The sequence below is a fragment of the Nicotiana tabacum genome, chromosome 5, assembly GCF_000715075.1.
Source record: "Nicotiana tabacum cultivar K326 chromosome 5, ASM71507v2, whole genome shotgun sequence".
NCBI lineage: Eukaryota > Viridiplantae > Streptophyta > Magnoliopsida > Solanales > Solanaceae > Nicotiana > Nicotiana tabacum.
Window position 1 is genome coordinate 8,991,815 of NC_134084.1, and position 27,004 is coordinate 9,018,818.

General features: G+C 36.1%; 1 protein-coding gene and 1 non-coding gene across 2 annotated transcripts; both read right to left on the reverse strand.

Annotated features, from left to right (window-relative positions):
* Positions 1 to 11,042: 11,042 nt before the first annotated feature.
* On the reverse strand, positions 11,043 to 13,309 carry LOC107787627 (transcription factor MYB41-like). Its single transcript, XM_016609221.2, has 2 exons — positions 12,981 to 13,309; positions 11,043 to 12,088 (listed from the first exon to the last, which is right to left on the reverse strand). The coding sequence occupies exons 1-2, from the start codon at positions 13,247 to 13,249 to the stop codon at positions 11,329 to 11,331; spliced, it is 1,029 nt and encodes a 342-aa protein (XP_016464707.1). The 5' UTR covers positions 13,250 to 13,309; the 3' UTR covers positions 11,043 to 11,328.
* LOC142181419 (U6 spliceosomal RNA) lies at positions 11,529 to 11,634 on the reverse strand. Its single transcript, XR_012710072.1, has one exon. It is a non-coding gene; the product is annotated as a U6 spliceosomal RNA (small nuclear RNA).
* Positions 13,310 to 27,004: the final 13,695 nt, after the last annotated feature.

A 27,004-nucleotide genomic window follows, 5' to 3' on the forward strand; every position in this document is an offset into this window, starting at 1 on the left:
TTCCGCAAATTTATGAATATTATATTATTTGTTATTACTGTTTATGAGGATTAACTGTTTAAAAGAGGTGTTCCGTTTTGGTTTGGCTGGCCTTGTCTTCACGAGAAGCGCCATCACGACCGGGTTCGGGGATTGGGTCGTGACACCTTCGCACTTTAACACCTGAATTTGATTTTGTGGTGTGTGCTATTGAGGAGTCTAAAGATTTAGACTCTATGATGGTGGAGCAATTGGAAGGTTCTTTACAAGCCCACGAAGAAAAGATCAAAAGGAGAAAAAAAGTGCCATTGGAGGAAATTCTTAAAACTCAGGCATCCTTCAAGGATTATGGAGGTGAAACAAGCTATCGAGGAAACGGACGAGGACGAGGCCGTGGCGGTCATGGAAGAGGAAGAAGTAATGGTAACAACTTCAACAATGAAGTTAAAATCCACCAAACATTCAGAGGTCGTGGTCGTGGACAAAGAGGAGGAAGAGGACGTGGCTACTACCAAGAAAATAATGGACAAAGGTATGACAAATCAAAAATTGAGTGTTATAATTGTCAAAAATTTGGCCATTACTCTTGGAAATGTCGTAGCAATGTTGAAGAAAAAGCTAACCTTGTTGACGACAAGAAAGAAGAAGATGAGTCAACGTTGTTGATGGCACTCAAGGAAGAAGACAGAGATTATTGCAGCTCGTGGTATTTGGACAATGGAGCAAGCAATCATATGTATGGATGCAAAGAGAAGTTTGTGGAGATTAATAAAACAGTGAGAGGTAATGTGTCCTTTGGAGATACCTCAAAGGTTCAAATCGAAGGGATAGGTACAATTTTAATCTCCTGTAAAGATGGTAGCCACAAATTAATTCAAGATGTTTATTATGTGCCAAAATTAAAAAGTAATATTTTGGGCTTGGGCCAACTTCTTGAAAAGGAATATGACATCCACATGAAAATATGCATATTTGGCTTAGAGATTCAAGTGAAATTCTAATTGCTAAAGTGCATATGACAAAGAATAGATTGTTTTCTCTGAATATTAAAATAATTGATGCAAAGTGTTTGAAGGCTAATGTGCAAGATGATTTATGGTGTTGGAACATGCGATTCGGGCACTTGAATTTTGAAGCACTCAAATCAATGGGAGAAAAGAACATGGTGCATGGGATACCATCAATCAACCATCCCAATCAATTGTGTGAAGCTTGTCTTCTTGGAAAACATGCAAGGAGGAGTTTTCCAAAGGAGGCCATGTCAATATCAACTAAGCCGCTCCAGCTTGTTCATACTGATGTGTGTGGACCAATCAATCCACCTTCTTTTGGTAAAAGAAAATACTTTCTGCTTTTCATTGATGACTTTAGTAGAAAGACTTGGGTTTATTTCTTGAACCAAAAATTTAAAGTTTTTGCTACTTTTAAAAATTTCAAAGTACTTGTGGAGAAATAAAGTGACTATGAAATTAAAGCTCTAAGGTCCGATAGAGGAGGCGAATTCACTTCAAACGAATTTAATGACTTCTGTCAACTTCATAGAATTCGTCTCTCTCTAACAGTACCTTATTCACCTCAACAAAATGGTGTTGCAGAGAGAAAGAATCGAACGATTCTTAATATGGCTAGATGTATGTTGAAAGCTAAAAGTATGCCCAAGGAATTTTGGGCCGAAGCTGTTTCTTGTGCAGTTTATTTGAATAACAGGTCTCCAATAAGAAATGCTAGAGATCAAACCCCTCAAGAAGCATGGAGTGGAAGAAAGCCAAGTGTCAAGCACCTGAGAATCTTTGGGAGCATAGCCTATGCTCATGTGCCACATCAAGGGAGACCAAAGCTTGACGATCGAAGTGTCAAGCATGTGTTTATTGACTATGATACGAGTTCAAAATGCTACAAGCTATACAACCCAATCAGCGGCAAGGTGGTGGTAAGTCGTGATGTTGAATTTAATGAAGAATTGGCATGGAATTGGGAAGCTGAGGAAGAAACTTCATATTATTTTCTTCCATACTTTGGTGATGAAGAAGAACCAGAGACCGTGGAACCTGTACAGGACACAACTCCACCTCCTTCTCCAACAAATATTGCATTTCCCTCTTCTCAAGAAGGTTCAAATGAATAGCCGCAAAGGACAAGGAGCATTCAAGAGCTCTATGAGGACATAGAAGAAGTTCCTAATTTTGATTTTTTATGTTGTCTCTTTCCTGACAGTGAACCAATAAACTTTGATAAAGCTGTTACAAATAAAAGGTGGAGACAAGCCATGGAGGAGGAGATTGAGTCAATAGAGAAGAACAACACTTGGGAGTTAACAACTCTTCCCAAGGGTCATCAAGCAATTGGAGTGAAATGGGTATACAAGACAAAGAAGAATGTTGATGAAGATGTAGAGAGATACAAGACACGACTTGTGGCTAAAGGGTACAATCAAAGGCAAGGCATTGACTATGAAGAAGTCTACGCACATGTTGCCCGCATGGAGATGATTCATTTGCTGATCTCTTTGGCGCCACAAATGAAGTGGAAGATTCATCAACTAGATGTCAAGTCAGCCTTCTTGAATGGCTATCTTGAAGAAGAAGTCTATGTTGAACAACCATTGGGCTTCATGGTCAAAAACCATGAAGATAAAGTGTTGCGGTTGAAAAAAGCTTTATATGGATTAAAGCAAACCCCGCGAGCATGGAATAGTTGCATCGACAAGTATTTTCAAGACAATGGGTTTACTCGTTGTCTCCATGAATATGATTTTTACCTTAAAGTTCATACTAATGGAGATATCTTACTTGTTTGTCTTTATGTTGATGATCTTATTTTCATGGGCAATAACCCAAGTTTGTTTGAAGCTTTCAAGAAAGATATGTCACGTGAGTTTGAGATAACAGATGTAGGGCCCATGTCATATTACCTGGGCCTAGAAGTGAAGCAGATGGAGGATGGAATTTTTATCTCTCAAGAAAGCTATACAAAAGAGATATTGAAGAAATTCAACATGCTCGATTGCAATCCCGTGAACACACCGATGGAAAGTGGGACAAAATTGTCCAAGTTTGATGAAGGAGAAAAAGTGGATCTCACATTCTTCAAAAGTCTCGTGGGAAGTTTGAGGTATTTGAATTGTACCAGGCCAGATATACTTTTTGCAGTTGGAGTAGTAAGTCGATTCATGGAGGCTCCTACCTTTACTCACTTGAAGGTTACTAGAAGAATTCTTCGTTACCTAAAAGGTACGATTGATTTTTGGTTATTTTATTCTTCTTCTAATGATTTCAACCTTGTGGGATTTTGTGATAGTGATTATGTAGGAGATATTGATGATAGAAAAAGTACAACGGGTTTTGGATTTTTCTTGGGTGATTTTGTTATTTCTTGGAGTTCAAAGAAACAGTCCATTGTTACGCTCTCGACTTGTGAAGCCGAATATATAGCAGCAACATCATGTACCTGTCATGCTATTTGGCTAATGAGATTATTAAAGGAACTCAATTTGCCACGAATGGAAGCTACAGAGATTTGTATTGATAACAAATCAGCACAGGCACTCGCGAAGAATCCAGTGTATCATGATCGAAGCAAGCATATAGATACAAGGTATCACTTCATCAGAGAATGCATTGCCAAGAAGGAAGTCAAGCTCAAATATGTGAAGTCTCATGATCAACTTGCAGCTATCTTCACAAAAGCTCTCAAGTTTGAAGATTTTCAAAGACTAAGATCAAGACTTGGAATGAAGAAGCTATCTCCACTCGGGTATTGTATTTTACCCCGCAAAAATATTTGGTGTCATTGTTACTCTCTTGTGTTATTATTATTTGCCGTGGATATTATTCCTGGGTGGGATTATTATTTTTTTCCCAACAGTTTCAGCAATTAAACAAAGGAAGGATTCAACCACACAAAAAAAATTAATTGTTATGGAACCAAAAAAAAGCTAAAGAATAATATTTACAAAATATCAGAGTATATCAAACATTTATTTAAAAAGCTATTGTTGGCTTCCCTTTTAGCACTTCAAAAAAGTTACTAATTTTGGTGAACGTAGCAGCAACAATAAACTGGAAAATGGTGATGAGAAGTGACACTTTAATTAGTAAGGGAAGGATAGTTTTGGGGTTTAGAATAGGTAGAGGGGATAGTAAGGTAAATCACTTGGTCAAATATAATGAGCTTATAAGCCAAAAAACAATAAGTTGGAGTTGTCCAACTTATTGCTTTCGGCTTGTTTTGGGTATTTTAGCTTAAAAGTATGTAGCTTAAAAGCACTTTTATAGCCCATCCAAACACTCAAATAAGCCCAAAAGTGATTTTAAGCTGGTTTGACTAACTTTTAAGTCAATCCAAACACTCTCTAATTGCATTCGTTAGTAGAAAAGTGTATAATATATATATATATATATATATATATATATATATATATATATATTCTTGTATATAATACACATATATAAAAAGGATTTATCAATTATTATTTTTTAGAGCTGCTAAAAATATACATTCTTTTTATATATTATATACATTAGTAGTCTAAAAAAATTTATACCATCAATGCAATTGAGTTTACTATAACAAATTATTACTTTATTTTTCAGGTTATCATAACAAGATTAGTACGTGTTGCTAATTACTAGTATAGTTCGACGTAATCAACTTAAGGTCATAAAATTTTTATATATCAATCTTTTTAAACCTGTTGCTTCCTTGCTGCTTCCCTGCCCATGCAAATAACATAAATAATTAACAATATTCGAAGCTTGAATAAAGGTGCATGGACAAAAGAAGAAGATGAAATACTAATGAATTATGTGCAAATTCATGGTGTAGGAAAATGGAATATTTTGTGTAAAAAAAGCAGGTCTTAATAATAATAATAGGTGTGGGAAAAGTTGCAGATTAAGGTGGATTAATTACTTAAGACCTGATATTAAACGTGGAAATTTCTCACAAGAAGAAGATAATCTCATTATCAATCTCCATTCATCTCTTGGGAACAAGTATATAAACTTTTTCTCTATCAATAACTCATTTTCTTCTTCTTTTTATTCCATTTTCGCAACTTTTCGCGTGTGATCACTGAAATTTACTGATTATAAGAGTTATGACGTTACAAAACTATTCTCAGTGACAATCAAGTAATCAAACTATATCCACTGTAACAGTAAAGTCTTAGCTTTATCCAGTACAATAATTATCAGTAAAGTCAGCTCGATTAGTAGTTTTTGTCGTTATTCTATGCAAAGCTTGGTGACTTTATCATTATAATGGACAAAGTTTCAGCTAGTACTTTAATATGACAAACATAACGTTTTTGTTACTTTGTTCAAGCATAATCGGTAAAGTTTAGTGATTTTACTATTATACTAAGTAAATTTTAGTTAATTTTAACGTGAATAATTTTGTGACTTGAATGTTATAGGAAATAAATTTCAATGATCATGCGTTAATTGACTGTGCTTATTGAATATTTTCACTTTTATTATTTGCAGGTGGTCCAAAATATATAGCTTTCGAACTTCCAGGAAGGACTGATAATGAGATCAAGAATCATTGGAATACTAAGCTAAGTAAGAAACTTAATCTATTAGGAATTGATCCAAAAATCCACAAACCAATTCCTAATTTCAGCCTATTTAATCCTCTTCAACTTCCTCCTTCATTAAACATGGATTATTCTACTAATCCATGGACCAATCTTCTTGATTTTCCTCAATTAGCAAGATTACAACAATTGCAGTTTCAAATTAAACTATATTAGAGACCATCAATAATATTACTTCATTTCCAAGTAATCTTTTTATGCCAAATAATTATCCTATTCAAGATGATATGAATGGCATCTTGAATTTTTCCATGCCATCAAATGGAAATTCTAACGATAATTTCATCCCAGATAATTCAGAGACTTTTCAAGCTAAGGTGGATTAATTATCCCTGAAATACTTAATCTCAATAGCATTAATCCTCAAACTTCAACAACTAATTACCAATTAGCAAGTTTACCTTACCTTAACACTAACCCCATGTGTTCAGCTACCATGTTTGAGACCTGGAAAGAACTCATGAATGATGATGAACCCTATGTGTTCATCCCGGAGGCATAAGGTTTCTGATTATATTGGCCAAAGACGTGTCGGGGAGAGGTAATTAGGCAAGGCATGGCGATGTTCCAGCTTACCGATGACATGACCCTTGATATATAGGAAGGTGTGGAGGTCGAGGATTAGGATAGAAGGTTAGGCGGCCGAGTGATTGCCTTGTTCGTACCAATAGCTTTAGTGCACTACTTAGTGTTAGTCTTGTATTGTCTTATTCTTATATTTCTGTTATTACTTGTTTCTTTTGCTTCGGTTTTGTGAATGGCTTATTGGTGTTGTTGTTTCTTGTTATTCCTTTCTTTTTATTCTTCCTAGAGCTTTTTACCGTTTTTATCTTTGTTCTTTCCTGTTGGGCTAAACTGGTCCAAAGACACTCTTAACATGTTGTGATATTGTCCGCTTTGGATCAAACCCGCATGGTTTTCCCCAAAAGGTCTCATGCTATTAAGATATCTCTATACTTTATATGTAGGCTCCCAATCTTTTTAGCTATCAATGTGAGACTTTGTTCGCACACCCAACATTTCCTGAGTCGAGGGTCTATCGAAAACAGCTTCTTTATATACTATCTTTCCCAAATTCCATATGTGATATTACACTGGATTTGTTGTTGTTGTGGGTAAAGCTTAGTGACATTATTATTATTATAATAGATAACGTTTCAGTTAGTAGTTTAATATGATAAAAAGTAATGACTTTGTTATTTTTCTGTTATAATGGTAAAGTTTAGTGATTTTACCTTTATACTGAATAAGTTTTAGTTACTTTAATGTAAATAATTTTATGGATTTATTGTTACAGTAGATAAAGCTGAGTGACCAATTTATGAAGCGTTATTTGAGTGTGTACAAAATTTAAAAAATGTATTTGAAACTTATGATCTAAACAAGCTATAAATATTTGTATGACTATAAATTATCTCATTAAATAAGGATAAAATAAATAATAATATGATTAGAATAAAAAGATGTATAAGTTGCATGAATTGCTTTTACGTCAAGTATGAAGCTATTAATTATGTCACGACCCGGAATTTCCATCCTCGGGAGTCGTGATAGCGCCTAATAGTGAAAGCTAGGCAAGCCGACCGTTCGCACAAATTACTTCTTTTTTTCATTTTTTAATTCTTTAACAAGTGTGGGTCAACAGTTGTAAACAACGAAAATTTAAAGCAAACGGAAGAAATGACAAACCATTAGAATAAATACCCAATACAACATCTTAAGCAAAATCTACTCAGAACTGGTGTCACGCTTCATAGACAGTCTAGAATTTACTATAAACAAGGTCTGAAAGATAACTAATACAATATTTCTGAAATAAGTATATGAAACAAGATGAAAGGACAGAGGGAGGCGTCAGGGCCTGCGGACGCCTGCAGGACTACCTCGGAATCTCCAACTGGACTGAAGGCAGCCACCCAAGCTAAAATCTGAATGATGCTGCTCCGGGATCTGCACACAGTGCAGAGTGTAGTATCAGCACAACCGACCTCATGTATTGGTAAGTACCTAACCTAACTTCGGTGAAGTAGTGACAAGGCTAGGACTAGACTACCAAATAAACCTATGCAGTTATATAATATACAGAGGAAAACAACACAGAAATATGCAATTAAGGATGGGAGGGGGAAACATGTTGTGCGGGGGAGGGGGAGGGGGAGGGGGAAGATCATTTACCAACAGTAACTCAAGAGAAAAGCTTAAGGAACAATTTAAAACTTGCAGCAGAAAGAATAAGGAAAATCGTAGCCAGTCAATAACCACTTCTATCATTATTGTTGTGGCGCGCAACCCGTCCCAAATCATGAAAACATTGTTGCGGCGTGCAACCCGATCCATATCATTTATCACTGTTGCCACGTGCAACTCGATCCAAATATAATATTGTTGCGGCGTGCAACCTGATCCAAATATAACATTGTTGTGGCGTGCAACCCGATCCAAATATAATATTGTTGCGGCGTGCAACCCGATCCAAATATAATATTGTTGCGTCGCGCAACCCGATCCAAATATAATATTGTTGCGTCGCGCAACCCGATCCATATCATTATATACAATTCAACACCAATCACTAAAAGAGTCTCAGCAAGGGAATAATAAGAAAATAACACTATCCCGGCAAGGGAATCGACTATACAAGTAAATACGTCTCGGCAAGGGAGTCAGCTATAACCAAACTTGTTCCAACATTTAACTTCACAAGAAACCTCGACTAGTACCAGTACTCAACCATAAGCAACTTCCATGAGAATAACCATAATTCTTGCCCAACACAGAAAATCAACAACTTAGGCATTCGTAGTACTTATTAAGAACACAACAATTTCAATTTAAGACTCACAGGCATGCTTGACACCAATGTATAAATAATCGTCACCATGCCTATACGTCGTACTAAATAAATAACACATAGCAAATAGGACACACTCGTAATCCTTCAAGCCAAGGTTAGACCAAACACTTACCTCGATACCACGAACACAATTCAAGTATCAATTATCGCTTTACTTCTTGATTCCACCACCAATTCGCTCGTATCTAGCCACAAGTTACTTAATTACTTAATTAAATGCTAAATGAATAAGTTCTAATGCATGAAAATAAGTTTCCTAAAGTTTTCCCCAAAAAGTCAAAAAATGGCCCCAGCCCACATGGTTAAAACCCGAGGTTCGAACCAAAACCCGATTACCCATTCCCCCACGAACCCAAATATATAATTTATTTTGAAATCGGACCTCAAATAGAGGTCCAAATCCCCAAAATTTGAAAAACCTAGGTTTTACCCAAAACATCCAATTTCCCCTATAAAAACCTTTGATTTTGAGTTGAAATCATGTGAAAAGATGTTAAAAATTGAAGAAAGCGAGTTAGAAATGACTTACAATCGGTTTGGAAGAGAAGTTGTCTTTGAAAAATCGCTCAAGAGTGTTTTGGTTTTGAAAGAATGTGAAAAATGAAAGATTTTCGGCTAAGTTATAAAATTGCAGGTTGCAGATGTCGCAATTGCGAACAGGGTTCGCAATTGTAAACCCAAAAGTCTGCTACTTTCGCATTTGCGAACATGTGCGAACCCTGAGGAATCCAGGCCTCTTAGCATTTGCGATACTGCCGTCGCATTTGCGACAGTTACTTCACATTTGCGAATAAGGCAGCCCAGGCCACTTCTCGCATTTACGGCACATTGCTCGCATGTGTGAGCTGCAGGCCTGCAATACACCAGCTAAAATCTGCAATATTCTAAGTCCAAATTCCACTCTGTGGCCTATCCAAAATTTACCCGAGCCCTCGGGGCTCCAAATCAAACATGTACACCAACCTAAAAACTTCATACGGACTTGCTCGTTCATTCAAATCACCATAACAACATCAACAACTATGAATTTAGCATCAAAAATTATGAAATCACTCAAGAACATCAAATTTTCTAATTTTCTCAAATAAGGTCTGATTCACGTCATTTCAAGTTCGTTTCTGACAAAATTTCACAGGCTTAACTCAAATCATATATAAGACCTGTACCGGGCTCCGAAACCAAAATACGGGCTCGATACCAATGGTTTCAAACATAAATTCTTTTCTTTATTTCATAATTAATTCAGCAAAATAATTTCTTTCAAAAATTCATTTCTCGGGCTTCGGACTTCGGACTTCGGAATTCAATTTCGGGCATACACCGAAGTCCCATATTTTTCTACGGACCCTCCGGGACCATCAAATCACGGGTCCGGGTTCGTTTACCCAAAATGTTGACCGAAGTCAACTTAAACTCATTTTAAAGGCAAAATTCATCATTTTTCACAGATTTTCATATAATGGCTTTCCAGCTACGCTATCGGACTGTGCACGCAAATCGAGGTGAGACAGAAAGAGGTTTTTAAGGCCTCCGAATGCAAAATTTATTTCTAAAATAAGTGATAACCCAAAAGGTCATCACAAATTAACTGCTCCAAAGAATAAGAGATCAAATAATGAACAACCCTGAGGGGTAGCTCGACTGGTAAAGGCTTGAGGACAAAGTCCTTTAGGTCGCCGGTTCGAGCCCCAGCAGGGCCACTGGAGGCATTACAAACCGGCCGCGTCTCCAGGGCCCCGTGGAACTAACCGTGGTGGACCTGCCTTGAAACAGCGGGACCCGATGGGTACAGCTAGTTGGGTTCGCAAAGCGATCGCCCGGAAACCACGGCAAAAAAATAAAAAAAAAATAAAAATAATAATAATAATGAACAAACGAGATTAAACTAAAACAAGACGAAATCCTATAGATGGCCAAAGGTAAAGGAAATTATAATCAGTCAGTTGTTGCTTCAAACAAGTTACTACTGCAGATTCAAGAAAGAAAGGGACAGTGCTGACTTTATATAGTTTAATTTATTTAGTTCAAGGGTGGAGCTACAATATTAAGTATAGGTTCGGACAAAATTAAATTTTGTATTTGTATTAGGAAATTCATTAAAAATAAATATTCAATGCAAACTCAATAACTAAAATTAGCAATATATTTGACGGGAAATTCATAATTCATATACTTCAAATTTTGGCTCCGCCATTAAGGGAATTAAGGTCCTGGTATGTATCATCGGCAGCAACAAAGTCAAGCCCTACTCTCTTTTTATTTCCAACTTATTAAGTATCCATCATTTACACGAATAAGGAATAAAAAGAGTTTAATTTGTATACACTAACCTTGTGAAAATTTTTACACTATTAGGTAACCCAAATTAAAAGATATATACATGTAACCCCTCAATAAAAAGTAGGATCTGTAGTGAAATAATTAAGGCAAATTACATGTTACAATAAATAAAGTAGCCTCATGATAGTCATTTACATGAATAAGGAATAAAAAGAGTTTAACTTGTATACATCAATCTTAAGAAATCCAAAATATATCTGCATGTAACCCTCCATACAAAGTGGGATCTGAAATAAGGCAAGCTACTTGTTACAATAGGTAAGGTAACCTGAAAGTTGTAAAAATTATTTACACCGTCAATGAATATTAGTTCCACTTTATTTTTACAAATATTTAGGGAAAATGAGATGAAAATAGCCAATAAAACAGTTCCAACATAGACGTATATACATGGCAACATAATATTGATGGATAGGTTTCCAACAATTACAGATCAAAATAATACTCTCCACACAAACGAAAAAAAAAAAGAATTTTTAACAACATTGTACAGAAGGGAAAAAAAAGGAAGTTAAAATATCAAAACATTTAGGGATGTCTAGACATGATAAGAAAATCATTGAAAAATAGTATTCCAAAAGGTATTAATTTCTTCATCATCCTGAGGTATTTCCCATGCAGCAATATCATCTAATTCCGAAAATGTGGGAATAAAATTTTGATTAAAGTTGCAATTTCCTTGAGTAGAAGCTCTTGCAAGTACTCCTTCAACTTGATTTTCATTTGAATTCAATTCATTTGCTTGACATAATTCAAAGTTATTTGAACTATTTCTCGATTTCTGCATGTCATCATTGCACAGGAACGATTGTGCTAATCTTCTTTGTATCATTTCAATTTTATCAGATGTCCCAGACGGGACTTCCGAAGAATTTGAAATATAAGAATAATCATTGGAAAGTGAATTAGTATTATCCAAACAAGGAATTGTTGTAGTGAAATTTTCTAGAGAGGAATCCAAGAATTGGGGTTGACCACTCTCATATTTAAGGCTCTCATGAAATAATAGAGGATTTGGATTGCTTAAAATATTGCCTTGAATTGATGAAAATAAGTTTGAGTTTATAAGTTGTTGGATTTTGGCTAGTAAAGTAAAATGTGCTTGTAATCTAAGGGTAGATGCTAAAGAAACAAAATGGTTGGAGTTAGAGCTAAATTGATTAGAAAATTTTAGAAGGGAATTAAGATCAGATATTGGTTTGTGTGTGTTGGGGTCAATTCCTAATTTGAGAAGCTTTTTCTTTAAATGTGTGTTATAGAAGTTCTTGATTTCATTATCAGTTCTTCCTGGAAGATGAGCTGCAATTCTTGACCACCTACAAATAATAACCACAAATTTTCAAATTAGAGTTTAACACTACATAATGATGGTGTAAATTTCGATTACATCGTCGTATCATCTAAAAGATAACTATAATGTGCGGGTAATTGTTCATAATCAGTAGTAATAACATGAAAAATCCATATATTTTTTCCAAAATATGAAACTATTCGATAGATTTGCCCTTACAACAACAAACAACGACATATCCAATGTAATCTCATAAATGAGGTATGGAGAGGGTAGTATGTACGCAGACCTTATCTCTATTGTTTTTGATAAACCATTGGCTCAAAGAAAGCAAAATCACAGTAATTTTGAAAAAGAGATACGATAGTACGATAGTGAAGAAGCCATGGGAGAGAGAAGCAGTAGCCACAACCAAAAAAATAAGATAGCCTAAGCAAACGAAACAGCAGGTAGTAACAGAACTCTAAGAATAGGAATACTAGACTATCAGTGGCATAGCCACATACAGTGAAGGGTATTCAATTGAACACCATTCATCAAAAAATTATACTGCGTATATAGAAAATTATATTATGTATATAGGTTAAAATTACTTTCTATAAATATATTTATTAAACCTTATACACCCTTTGTAAAATTTCTGATTTTACTACCGTAGACTATACTAGTACACTACAGGTATGGGAGATGGATTTGCCCTTCAAAAATTAAATAAATCTAATAAAAATATCTCTTTGTTGAAAAATTTTAATATTATCGAGTAAATATTTTTATACACCATCATATTATTTAAAAGATAATTATAATCTACACGTAACTATTCATAATAAGTGAGATTATTTATTTATTTATTTATTTATTTATTTATTTGGAATTGGATTTCAGATAGGAAGAAAGAAGAGTATTGTGACACTTACTTATTTCCAAGAACAGAATGGAGATTAATGATAATTTCTTCTTCTTCATGTGAAAATCCTCCTCTCTTAATATCAGGCCTAAGATAATTATTCCACCTTAATCTGCAACTCTTTCCACATCTTTTTAAACCTGCTTTTCTTGGAATTAATTGCCAATTTGTGTGACCATATTTCTTTATATAATCAATCAATTTCTCATCTTCATCTTCTGTCCATGGCCCTTTCTTCAAATCATTATCATCTAATTTGCAACAAGGATACCTTCCCATACTTATTTTTAATAAAGAAAAGAAAAATTAGGAAAAATGAAAGATAATACTTAGGAGAAGTTTTTGAGATATCGAGCAAGTATAGTAATGGCTTTTATAACTGCATGGAAAATATATATATAATTATGTTCCAATATAATTAGTTTTAAATCACAAGGTCAAAGTATTTCTTGATATTATTATCCAAAGAGAGAGCTTCAAGCAACACGGCAAGTAATGGAAAAGAAGTCATCTAGAGACCTTTTTGACATTTTTCAGCAGAAGGGTGGATTATAGTGTTCATGAATATTTAATATGAAATAATTAAATAAGAAGTAGGTAGTTTCAAGTTTATAAAAAGGAAAAGGTATCCGCGTTCATACAGGGTCTTGAAAAAAACCGCACCCCAAGAGGTGTGATGTAGACATTCTACTATATACCCTAATACAAACATTAATGGTTGCTAATTAATTCGTCTACAACTCGAATATGTAACCTATAAATTACACTGATAGTTCTAGGTTTATGTATAGTAATGTAGGTGATATATATCTTCGTCACCATTTCTCGAAAATGTGATCAAAATTAACTACCATGATCAACTAATACAAGTTTTGTATACCAAGTGGCTTGTGGCCACTTTCACTCAAATAAAACAAGTTAAATCCTTAATTCAGTAAAACAAAATTAAACATTTTTTTCCTTTTTTATAATCTAATTGTTGGTCATTGAGTTAGAAAAGTTCTAGAATATCATAGAGTACAAAGTAGGAATAGGAGGATATTCAACCAACAATGGGATTGTGAGAGTATTGCTCGTTGGGACTATATCTAATTTTCAATTAATTAGTTATAATACTTTACTAAGAAAAAGTAACGGTTAAATGTGTTCGAGTGAAGGTGCATTTGAAGTGTTGTTGTTTATATGTATATATCTATATGATTCGAGATAAAAACATGATGTAATAGTTGCCGTGGCATGAATAAAAAGAGCGGTTCGGTGCACTAAGCTCCCGTTATGCGCGGTGTCTAGCGAAGGGCCGGATCATAGGGTCTATCGTACACGTTCTTACCCTACATTTTTACAAGAAATTATTTCCACGGCTCGAACTCGTGATATAAAAATGAGACTGATAATATAAAAACTAAATTTTACTTTTAGTGAATAGAAATTAAATTATTTTAAGGTCGAGGTGCAGCAGATTAAAAGTATACAAAAAACACACAACAAATTAAATTAACTATTCAAATCCCTTTCAGAAGAAACATGCAATTTATTCAGCACTAATTCGTTGTCAAATGATTAGATTGGCTGCTTTCAAAAAAACATTATATTATTGTGAATTAAATCATCATCGAATTTGTCATCAATTTTGTCTTTTTTCTGACCATGTCTGATACCACCTAACATTCTTCTTTTACTCAAACTGCTCTTGAGTATGGCTGTTTAAAAAAAATTATATGCGTCCAATATTGACACCAAATTAATAAATATATATTATATGTTTGCAAATATATTTTTTGCACTTAGTGATGGTTAATTAATATATATTTTTACCTCACTAAATTACGTAACTATAATAAATTAACATGATTTGGTGTAAATATAATGTATGTTCAATTCAACGTCTAAACATAACAAAAAGATCAATTAACTAATTACTTATAGGGAAAGCAGTAAATTTGTGTCAGTGCTATTCGAAATCGAGTAATTTTGTCCTCGTTAGACATTTAATTTAATATTACTCATATCATTAGGAAAACGTTTTATATTTTCCCGTGACCTCTAACAAAGCTCAAACTTGAGGATAACTTTGAACCGTAGTCAAAATTAAGTTAAGGAGTGAGCACGCCCAACTATGTTTCCTAAGAGGTCTAGCGGTCGTTGTAAATATAATTCAGTTTACAAGTCTGGAGTCGAATTCCACAGGAAATTAACCTATTAATCATAACCACTAGTTTCGTAAGAATCCAAATAATCAACTTTCAGAAATATAGAACAATGAATTGATTGTTTATTAACTAAAAGCAAGGTAATTAAAAAGCTGTAATTTTACTAGTAACAAAGCAAATATTGTAGACAATATTAGAAAGGTCTAGGGTTTTGATTTCCCCTATTATCGGAATCTTCCCCGCTACGGTTCCTATAAATTCACCCAAGTATTCTCTACCAATCGTGAGTACTTTGAGTGTGTAGCTCTCTCTCGAGCAACTACCACAATTTACTAGACGTATTCTCTCGAATTACGCTAGCAGTCGCAGACACTAATTTACCGCTCACTATGATCACACCAAGGTTTCGTTATCTCTAATCCCACCTTTAAACCCTCTGTATTGATCTCTCAAATACATTAGGAGCGGTGTTATTCAATAACTACCTAAATGCATACTCTCTCTCTCTCGAGCAGTACACACTAAATAGGCACAGTCAATTGAGGGCCCTTCAACCAACAACAATAATAATATAGTTGAACAAGTGGAGAAAAGTAAATGACGAATTTATATTAAATGCAATGGAGAAATCATCCTTCAATAGGTTCCATCAAACTCTATATTAGAAGTTTAGCTACTCATATTCGTAGTAACAATTTTTCAAGTATTTTGGATAATCAAATTACAAAGAAAAGATGAAGGAATGTAGAACTCGATGATTCTTTCTCCCAAAAGTTGTTACACGTGTTATTCTTGCTTCTGGTCGCCGAACTCCCTCAAAATGGTGGTTGATGACTATTTATATATGAAGGGAAAAAACCTAAACGAAATAGCCCAAGTCCAAACCCAACAAGGAGATGAAATAGGCTTTTAAAATCTGTAACGCCCTCGCTATAGACCGTGCGGCGCCAGCTCCAACGCGCACTCCAGCTCGCCTTAGGCCTCGCGACGCCAACTCTCTAGCAAGCCTCATCTCGCGATATCTCTTGCGGCGCCTGCTCTGTGGCGAGAAAAATGCCTTGCCTCACATGCTCTAACGCGAGCTACAAAGCTCGCCTCGCCAACTTATTGCTTCGTTTACACTTTTTCTTCCAAAGTATTCGTTTTGCTCACAATTTCATCTCCAATGTACCTACACATAAAATAACTCAATTAAACACAAATATAGTATAGTTTAGCATTAAAGCACCTAAATATAGAGCATGTAATGTACTAAAAATATATAATTATAGCCACACATCACTACCCAATACTTAAACGTTGCTCGTCCTCGAGCAATCAAACTACACTTTATAGGCACGACCTTTTTAAGCAATTCTCCTAATTCTTCACACCAAGAATCTTTAAAATATACTAAGCACAAAGGTGTAACATCTTCCACTCAAGATTTGACTCACAAGTACCATGTATTATTCACAACTCACTCACTTACTCTAACATAAAGGTCAATGACATTACCTTTCCATCATGAATTACGTGCTGTCACACAACAAAAGAGATTAGTTCCACACACAATAAATTTTATGAACGTAGGAACTCAAGATAGGAATAATTCACTCATTCTCAGAAATAACATTCATATTCCACAAAAGATGCGCCATAGACTTGATCGTAGTGTATTATTCTACTAATCGAGTTCATTCAGTCTAGGATCAAGTAGGACTTTAATTGATTGTAATGTAGGTTGAGGGTCGGGTAGGATACATTTGGATATGAGTGACTACGCCCCCTAAGCACTTTAATACATATACCTTAACACTCAAGTCCATACTTATGTCAAACCAAAACTCCACCTTCACATCAGTGTATATTACCCCATACTTCTTTAAGCACAATTACATCAATAGTCATCGCCACCAAAAAATATTTTTTCATACAATACAATTTTTTTATCATTATTATCATTTTTTTTCAATTCAAGTGGCCTTTAGTTATATTTTTTTTCCTTCAGAACAGTGCCCCTTTCTCCTTATTTTATTTGATCCACTCAAAAGCTGAACCACCACCCCACACTTTAACTTTTACATAATTCATAATAATTCAAGTGTTCATGAGAGGCAAAAAGGTTCAAATAAATGGTTAATTCAAACAAAGGGATAAGGCTTGTAATGTGGTTGCCAAAGAAACAGGATTACATGCTCAAAGGGGTTAACTACGTAACATAACATTTAGGCGGATAAACTATATATATCTGGCTCAATGAAGAAATGCCTATATCACTTCCCAGACCGAACAAGACTACAATTTCGCTTTGCAAACACACGGGGCAAGTTCTAGACATCAACTGCAATATACAGAATACACATAAACCTCACACACACATGGCACATAACTTACTCAAGATTGGTTTTATCATGATACTCTAGTCAAAGCAGTTAAGCAAATTTAAGATTATACGATTTAAGGTACTTATACTAGAGTCAAAAACTGAGCCTAAGCGTCACAACCAGAGTACTTTCTATTCTCGAGGCATAATAAAGTCACGAGATATTGCTTCAATTCAATTCATAGTACATTGGTTCCTACTCCAAAAAAATAAAACTAACTGCACCCGGTTCAACCAAAACCCTTGAAAAAGAACCGTGGCACAAAGAAAAACCAAGGAGGAATTACTACAATACCTACAAAGAATTTTTTTTTTCTTTAGACTTAATTTCCTCAAGAAAACTGTCTAGGAGATCCATCGTCGGGAAGAGTCCAAATTTTTTTTCTAAGCAAAGACGACACTAACTAAAATATTAACTAAAAACATAAAACAAGAAGTAATTAATGTATCTAATATCTACAAGTTACCACCCCCACCCTTAATTCATGCAATGTCCTCAATGCATACATAAACTGACAACAAAACAAAAAAACGAGTAATGTGGTGTGAAAACTCCCTGATCAAGCCTCGTTATCGCCTTCATCTTCGAAGGCTCTATCTGCAGCTTTCCACTCCTCATCTTGTACTTCATCCACCTAATCATCATCATCATCCTCAGACTGCTCTGGCTCGGCCTCAGACTGCTCTGGTGTGTTGACATTTTCATCATTTGGGAGTCGGTAGCCATCACCAAGCCCAACTAGTTGTTGAGCATGAGCATTGAGCGGTAAAAGCTCCTCCAAGATTGCCCTCTCCTCTATAGTGGTCGGCCGTCCCCCGATCCAAAGTTGCAAATCTATCATCCCATATAAATGGGCCATAAAGTTGTTATTGTGTGCCTTGCGCTCGGACCCTGTCAATGAAGTCGTGGCATTCTCCTCCTTAACCCGAACGCTTGTGATGTCTATTAGTCGTAGGGACGGAGCAATGATGTGATCGAAAGCTTTCTCCTCCTCCACCTCTTCTTGTCTCAAGTACTGAGTCAAGATGTTTGCAAAGGGCACTTGATCAACTTTCTTTCTAGTTCTCACTTGGGTCATCTGGTAGCAGATCAAAGGGCCCACATTCACCTTTTGGCCCGTCATTAAGAAATATAACACGCAAGTCCTTTCACGGCTAATAACAGTGTCATGGTTGCATGGTAGGAGTCGTGTACTAATCAATTTCAACCACACTTATGCTTTTAACTTCATTTGTTTCTTAGGGAATTTCCTATGGCGATTGGTTTTCTTGTCCCGAACCCAAGTCGCCATAGAATTGACACCACAAAGAGTGTGTCTCAACTCTCGATATGTAGGACGGGTGATAAAATTGTCCAAGGGTTCCTGGGGAACATCCGGTGCACCTAAGAAATTGCATATTGCCAAGACTGAAAAATCGATCAACATTCCCCGAATAGGCACCAGTTGCTCAGGATCCTTTGGATCAAAACTGGCATAAAACTCCCGAATAAGATTAACATTGATATCTCTGAAGTTTCTCAACACATAACTTAACCCCTTTTCATGAATACCTCTCCATATTTCTTGGTACTTGGCTTGTAGGCGACGCTCATGAATAGCAGATTCCGGATGTATATGTCTCGACCGACAACTCTTGTATGAGTCCTTAACATGTGGGGGTATGCTCTTGATTCCAAACTCTCGTTGGCCCAGAGGTTGTGGACGAGTGGCTGTTATAGTTGCAACTGCTTGTCGTCCTTCAACCTGACTTGATGTGGCTTCCCCCCTCCTCCATTTCTCTTTTTCGGTGGAGGTGTGAAGGGAGCCTTAGCCTTGGATGGAGCAGTGGCTTTGACCTTGCCTTTACTAGTATCCTTCTTTGGAGGCATGTTCGTACCTACACAAGTGAACATTAGTCAGATTTAGTCGCATTGCAACATTTCAAAACATGGTTTTGCAACCCCACACTTAAGAGTTCATCACATGATGTTCAAAAATTTTCGAGGCTACTCAGACTTCACCTCGTTCTTTTAGCATGAAATTCAAGAAATGACACAAAGATGTCATCTACAATTTTGAAGTACAGAGCTACTAATGAGCCACCCCACAGTTAAAATTCCAAGTGGTGCACTGTAACATAGCACTAGTATTACACTCTTGGATACTCGGTCTCCAATGGGGACAAAGAATGTCTTTGAGGCATTTTGACAAACACTTAGCAAACACTAGTGATATGGAGGTGCTTGTAAGAATGAGGGATTTCCTCATCCTCCCAAATCGGCTTGGGAATTCAATGCTACCACTATTGCACATAGCAATAATACCATTCCTATGGGGTTTATAGGTGTAGGACAAACAAACACATTGTTACTATAAAGAACAAACCTAAAAGTTATCCGATTTCATGCCTTTACACAATTTGAAAATTGGCAAGGTAAAGAGTTAGAAACCATACCTTAGATATTTATGAGAAGCGCTTTCTCTTGAATTGATGTTGCAAGTGAGTGAAGGGATGGAGGAATACTTGTCTTCAATGGGGTTTATGTGGGAGGAGGAGAGGGAAATTGGGGCGGGCAGTGATGTTTTTAGGCGTGGGTGTTTTCTTTTTTAGGCTTGAGGCAGTGTTTTAAGTTAGGTTTATAAGAGGAGGAGTTAAAAGAAACAAAACAAAAAGAAAATAAAAGAAAAAAAAACTTACCTAGCGACACGAGGCTTCTAGCGAGTTACATACCTGGCGAGGCGAGCTCAAACGCGAGTTATGAGGCGTGTGGAGCGAGGGATTCCGCAAGATCCACCTCGCTATACCCCTCGCTAGGCGAGCTTCAACGCGCGTAGGATACCTGGCGACATGAGCCATGTAGCCTGGCCAAGTGCGCTAGGAACCTGGCACCGCGAGGTTTCCTGCCCGGTCCATTAGTGCTGCCTGCAAATATGTTAGTGCCTTAAGCCAAAAAGAAAAATTCTAGTTACGCTAAAATAAACTACAATTGGGTTGTCTCCCAACGAGCACCTTGGTTAACGTCACGGCATGACGAATACAACATTACAATAGGTTTCCTCCCACGAAGCGCCTGATTTAACATCGCGGCATGACACAGACTTTCCGGATTATGCTTCACTTACATATTGAGGTTCTTCAGTTGTATCACATCTTTCTATCTTTTCTTGTCACTCATTCGTAGGTAGTGTTTCAACCTTTACTCATTGACTCTAAACCTATTTATCCCATCCTCGGACTTAATTTCTGCATCTCCATTTGATAGCACATGCACTACTCTGAATGGTCCCGACCATCTGGACTTCAACTTGCCCAGAAACAACTTCAATCTTGAATTTTATAGCAATACCACGTCTTCAGGTTTAAAATTTCGTTCAAGAATATTTTTGTCATTCAATATCTTCATTCTCTTCTTATATAGCCTTGTACTCTCAAAAGCATGGTAACAGAACTCATCAAACTCGTGCAACTCATTGACTCTACTTGTACCTGCTATTTTTATGTCGAGATTCAGCTGCCTCAATGCTCACAAATCTGTATGCTCCAACTCCATTGGTAAATGACACGCTTTTCCAAATACCAGTTTATATGGAGACATGCCAATTGGAGTTTTAAAAGTGGTACGATAGGCCCAGACTGCATCATCTAACTTTTTCGCCCAATCCGTTCTTGTAGCATTCAAGGTTTTTGTCACACACACTCTTGATTTCTTTATTTGACACTTCCACTTACCCACTTATTTGTGGATGATATGGGGTGGTAACCTTGTGGCGAATACCATATTTTTCTAACAACTTTGCAAAAGCTCGGTTGCAAAAGTGAGTACCTCCATCATTGATTATTGCCCTTGGAGTGCCAAATCGGGTGAAGACATTTTTTCTCAGGAAACCAATGACTCCCTTTGCATCATTTGTAGGGAGAGTTGCAGCCTCCACCCATTTTGACACATAGTCCATAGCTACGAGTATGTACTTGTTGCCATATAAGCTGACAAAAGGCCCCATGAAATCGATTCCCCATACATCAAACACTTCTACCTCCTGAATTAGGTTCATAGGCATCTCATATCGGCAAAAATTATTCTCGGTCTGTTGGCATTCATCACAACCCTTCACCCAGAGGTGTGCATCTTTGAACAGTATCGGCCAGTAGAAGCCCGACTCTAAACTTTTGTAGGTGTCCTTACTCCCCCGAAATGGCCACCATATGGGGATGTGTGACAATCCTACAAAGTAAAAGATTGGTCTATCTCAAGGATACATCTCCGGATCATGTTATCAACACAAATCCTGAACAGATAAGGCTCATCCCAATAATACATGCGACAGTCATGAAAGAACTTTTTCCTTTGGACAGAGGAAAGGTCATAGGGGACAATACCACTCGCTAGGTAGTTTGCAATGCCTGCACACCATGGCGCTACCTCAAGGCTTGTGGACAACAGTTGTTCATCCGAGAAAGTCTCCGCAATCTCTTCCACCTCCACCTTCTTCTCTGCTCCTTCCAGCCTAGAAAAGTGATCAGCCACTTGGTTCTTCATTCCCTTTCGGTCACGGATTTCCAAGTCAAATTCTTGCAGCAATAGCACACATCGATTTAGACGCGGCCTGGACTCCTTCTTTTCAATTAAGTACCTGAGAGCAGTATGGTCGGTAAACAATTACCTTCGAGCCTATCAACTATGACATGAATTTGTCAAATATGAACACCACTGCTAGCATCTCCTTTTCAGTCACTGTGTAATTTAGTTGGGCACCACTCAAGGTTCTACTTGAATAGTAGATTAGATGCATGACTTTATCTTTCGCTGCCCAAGAACTGCTCCCGCTGCATAGTCGCTTGCATCACACATCAGCATAAATGGTTTCTCCCAGTCGAGTGCAACTCTGATAGGTGTAGACACCAGTCTATTCTTCAATTCCTCAAAAGCTACCTTTCAGTCATCAGAAAACACAAAAGGGTGATCATTTTCAAGCAATTCACACAATGGGTTAGCAATTTTGGAAAAATCTTTTATAAATCTCCTATAGAAACCGGCGTGGCCCAGGAAACTTCTTATTGCCTTGAGGAAGTGGGTAGTGGCAACTTTTTTATTACATCAACCTTTGCGCGATCCACTTCAATGCCCTTACTCGACACTAGGTGCCCCAAGACTATACCTTCCTATACCACGAAATGGTACTTTTCCTAATTTAATACTAGATTAGTCTCCATACACCTCTTCAATACTCTTTTTAAGTTCATAAGGCAATTATCGAATGATTTCCCCACCACTGAGAAGTCATCCATGAAAACCTCCATTATTTTCTTTACCATATCTGTAAAGATGGCCATCATGCACGTTTGGAATGTGGCGGGTGCGTTGCATAGGCCAAACTACATTCTCCGAAAGGCATAGATGACATAAGGGCAGGTGAACAACATTTTCTCTCTATCTTCGGGGGCAATAGATATCTGGTTATACCCCGAGTATCCATCCAGGAAGCAAAAATGGGACCTCCCCACTAATCTGTCTAGCATTTGATCAATGAATGATAATGGAAAATGGTCTTTTCAGGTAGCCTTGTTAAATTTGGTAGCCTTGTTAAATTTTCTGTAGTCCATACAAATTTGCCATCACGTGACTGTTCTAGTTGAGATCAGCTCGTTGTTCTCGTTTTGCACTATAGTCATTCCACCCTTCTTTGGTACACACTGAGCTGGGCTAGCCCAGTTACTGTCAGAGATGGGGAAGATGATTCACGTATCTAACCACTTGATCACTTCTTTATTTACCACTTCTTTCATGTTAGGGTTTAGCCATATTTGATGTTCTCTCGAAGGTTTGTGCCCATCTTCCAGTAGAATCTTATGCATACAAAATACCAGGCTGATACCCTTAATATCTACTGTCGCACCTCCTTTTTACCGCGCCCGCGGGGCGCGTGGGGAGTTTTCTCCAATTGAAGGACAGTCGAAACGAGATTTATTTAATTATTTCAGAGTCGCCACCTGGGAATTTTAGGGCGTCCCAAGTCACCGGTTTTAATCCCTGAATCGAGGAGAATATGACTGTGTTTATTATTCTGCGAACCAGAAATCCTGAGTAAGGAATTCTGTTAATCCGGAAGAAGGTGTTAGGCATTTCCGAATTCCGTGGTTCTAGCACGGTCGCTCAACTGTTTTTGTTATTGGCTTAATTATCTTGATTTTTACTAAATACGTTTTTATTGCATGATTTTACTACCGCTTTTATACTGCTTGTGATTAAGGGCCCTTCTTTGAATCGAATCACGCGTACGTATATTCGTGTTATAAATTTAAAAAAAATGCGGAATTGTGTCACGCATACGTGTACACGATAATCTTGATAATATAAACAAAATGATTTTTTCGAAATTATGTCGAATCAAGAATATTCGTCTTTCTTAAATAGTGAACCGCACATCTCGGGTTTTATGAAATAAATTTAATATTTTCCAAAGAAATTCGTTTTTTTATTAAATATTCACTCGAAATTGCGCGTACGCATAATCGGAATTTTGCTTTTAAAAATATAATTAGGGTGCGCGAACGCATCCCGGATTGCACAAAATCTTTGTTAATAATGTTATGGACTTTCCCCAAATTGTTTATTATATCATGAGAAATATCCATTTAAGATACCCTTGAACTCTTGAAAAGAATTCACAATTTATTAAATGTTGCCCGTCGATTATAATTCCCGCGTATAAATTATATTTATCCAGACTATTCAAATTCAAAGAAAAGAATAAAAATATGATTAACACTATTTTCGGTAAATACAACATTATATATCTATCAAAGAATGAATTGCATATGAAACTAAAAAATGATTCATAAAGGGAAGAAATATTTTCCAAGAATTTTATTTATTTTTATTTAGTGCAAATTCTATTTCTACTTACCATTGATATAAAGTATTGTAATTTATGCTTGTACACCTCATTTTATTCTCATATACTTGCTTTTGATCTAATTGGCCTAATTGTTTGGTTAATTTATTTGTGAGGGTGAATAGGCATCAAGTTGATAAGAAAGGAATTATTATACAAGCTAATTCAATAAAATTGCCTTACATGCAACCTAACTGTATGTCGTAAACATCGTAACAAGCTACATCATATCACCTTTCGCTAATGGTTATACACACATCTATTATTTTATACATGAAAAACACCACTAACACCATTTTAACCTTATTTAACAATAGATGTTACTAATGTAGTTTTCTTGATATTTCTACATTACTCTTCACTTAGCTAACAACACCAAAAAATTTAAATAATGGCCAACATTCATGCTCTATTCCCTGCCTTGACAATTCAATCATATACTTTAATGAAATTCTAGAATAGATAATATTATTACAACACTTATATGAATTTCAAAGAGAATGATTAACTGAATATTAACATGTCAGGCATGCTACTATATTAAGCGACATGAAACAAAACTGAAATTTATAATAACAACTTAGGTAAATGAAAAAATAGAATTGCAATTCAATCTTCATCGATTTGTCATGATGAATCTCTTTCCAACATAGAATTTAAAAGATAAGTACCTGGAAATGAAGGTAGAAGAAGTAAATTTCAGCAGTTGCAGCAGTAACAAAATACTGGTAGAATATCAGTACTTCCACAGATTTGAGCAATAATAAGACCCGAGAAACCCAGATTCACAAGAGCAAAGCTTCTTAAAGAATTTCAGATTTTAATACCAAAAAGTATCAATACACAGACTCGGACAGATTCCAAAAGAACAACAAGGTTTCGGATTTTTCTTTTCTTTTCTATTTTTCTGTTTCAGCTTCACTGTGTGTGTGTGTGTGTGTGTGTGCGAATATTCTCTTTTGGTTTCTTTTCTGTTTCTTTCAAATGTATCTCTCTGAAAACTGATCTTTAAATCTGATTTTTCTCTCAATCTCTCACTCTCTTTTTTTTCTTCCTGAAAGGCTCCTGTTAAAATCTGATTTCTTTTTCTTTTCAAATCAGATTTTTCTCTTCCTATTTTTCTTCTTCCATTTTTCTTCTTCCTATTTTTCTTCTGAAAGGCTCTCCTCTTCAAATCTGATTTTTTCTCTGTCCCAATCTCCTCTCCTTAAGGTCTGTCCAGCTCCCTGTATTTATACAGGGCTGTCCCTTTCTTTTTTAAGTGCTGGATGGACCCTTTTCTCCTTTTAAAATCAAAAAGTTTCCATTAAAAACTGCTTTTGAATAATTTAAATGATCCTATCATGATTTTAAGCAGCCCATTACCCTTTGTTTCCCATTATCCCATTAAATTAAAAGCCATTAACAATCCATTTTCAGCCCACTATTATATCATATTACCCTTACTGTTTTATCCCAGAAATGCCCCTGAATTTTACTGTTATTACAGCCCCAAACCAAACTGCCTAAACCTTAACAAATTTATCTGAACTAACATGTTTAGCAGCAAATAACCAACCCCTGAATCAAACAAACCTTCTGTCTTTACAGATTATGCTAAACAAGGAAATGCAATAGCTGATGTACAAGAGCTAAATTCAGATTGAACACTGAACTTGCATACAAACATATTAACAATACACAAAACTCAACAGAACATCTCAACTGAAATTCAAAAACTGAACAAAGAGCAACAAATGCAGGAGCATTGTCAGTTTTTGACACTGCCCTGAACTTTAATGTTCAGAAATCAACATACATAACACCTATTTGATGAATTTTATTGAACTATGAACAAAGATGACTTAATTAATGAATATTAATCAAACTGATTATCAAATAAGAAACAACTAATTACAACAAAATAATCCATCCGAAATAGGTTGCTTTAATCAACATTTTTAGAAACAAGATTCACAATACAACTAATCGACAAACTTAATCGAGTCGATTACACACATCGTACATAATCACAATCAACAGAAACAATTCACATTTGGAATCAAGTAGACGGGTAGGAGACAGTATAACAGAATTGACTAGAAAATTATGAAAATTTAAACAAAACTAATGAAACGAACATAGAATACACGTAGAATACACATAAGAAACAGAAAATTACCTCTGAACCTTCAAATTCAACCGGACTCAACTCAACTTGGATTTGGACTTTGTTTGAAATCAAACAGACCTTAGTCGAAGTATTTTCCACTGAAAATACTTCGACTAAGGTCGATTAAACCTCAATCTTCTATTTAATTTGAACAGAATCCAAAAGTCTGGTATTTCTAGGGTTCTTGAAGGTTCGATTTGGGACTTAACCATTTCTGGTCAGATTCGAGGGGGACCAAATACGACACAAGGGTGAGGGTAGCCTAGGGGTCATTTGGTGTCAGTTTAGAACAGATCTGAGTTTGTTCTTGTTTGGTCCGAATCTTCAAAAGAAGATTCGAGAAGCTCGGAAATGATTCGAGCCAAACAAACATCAGATCCATAACGAGGCATGCTAGGGGGTACTATGGTGTTAACTAGGGGTTGTTTGGTTTAGATCTAAGCTTGGCTCGAATCTTCAAATGAAGATTCGAGAACCTTCAGGAAGATTCGA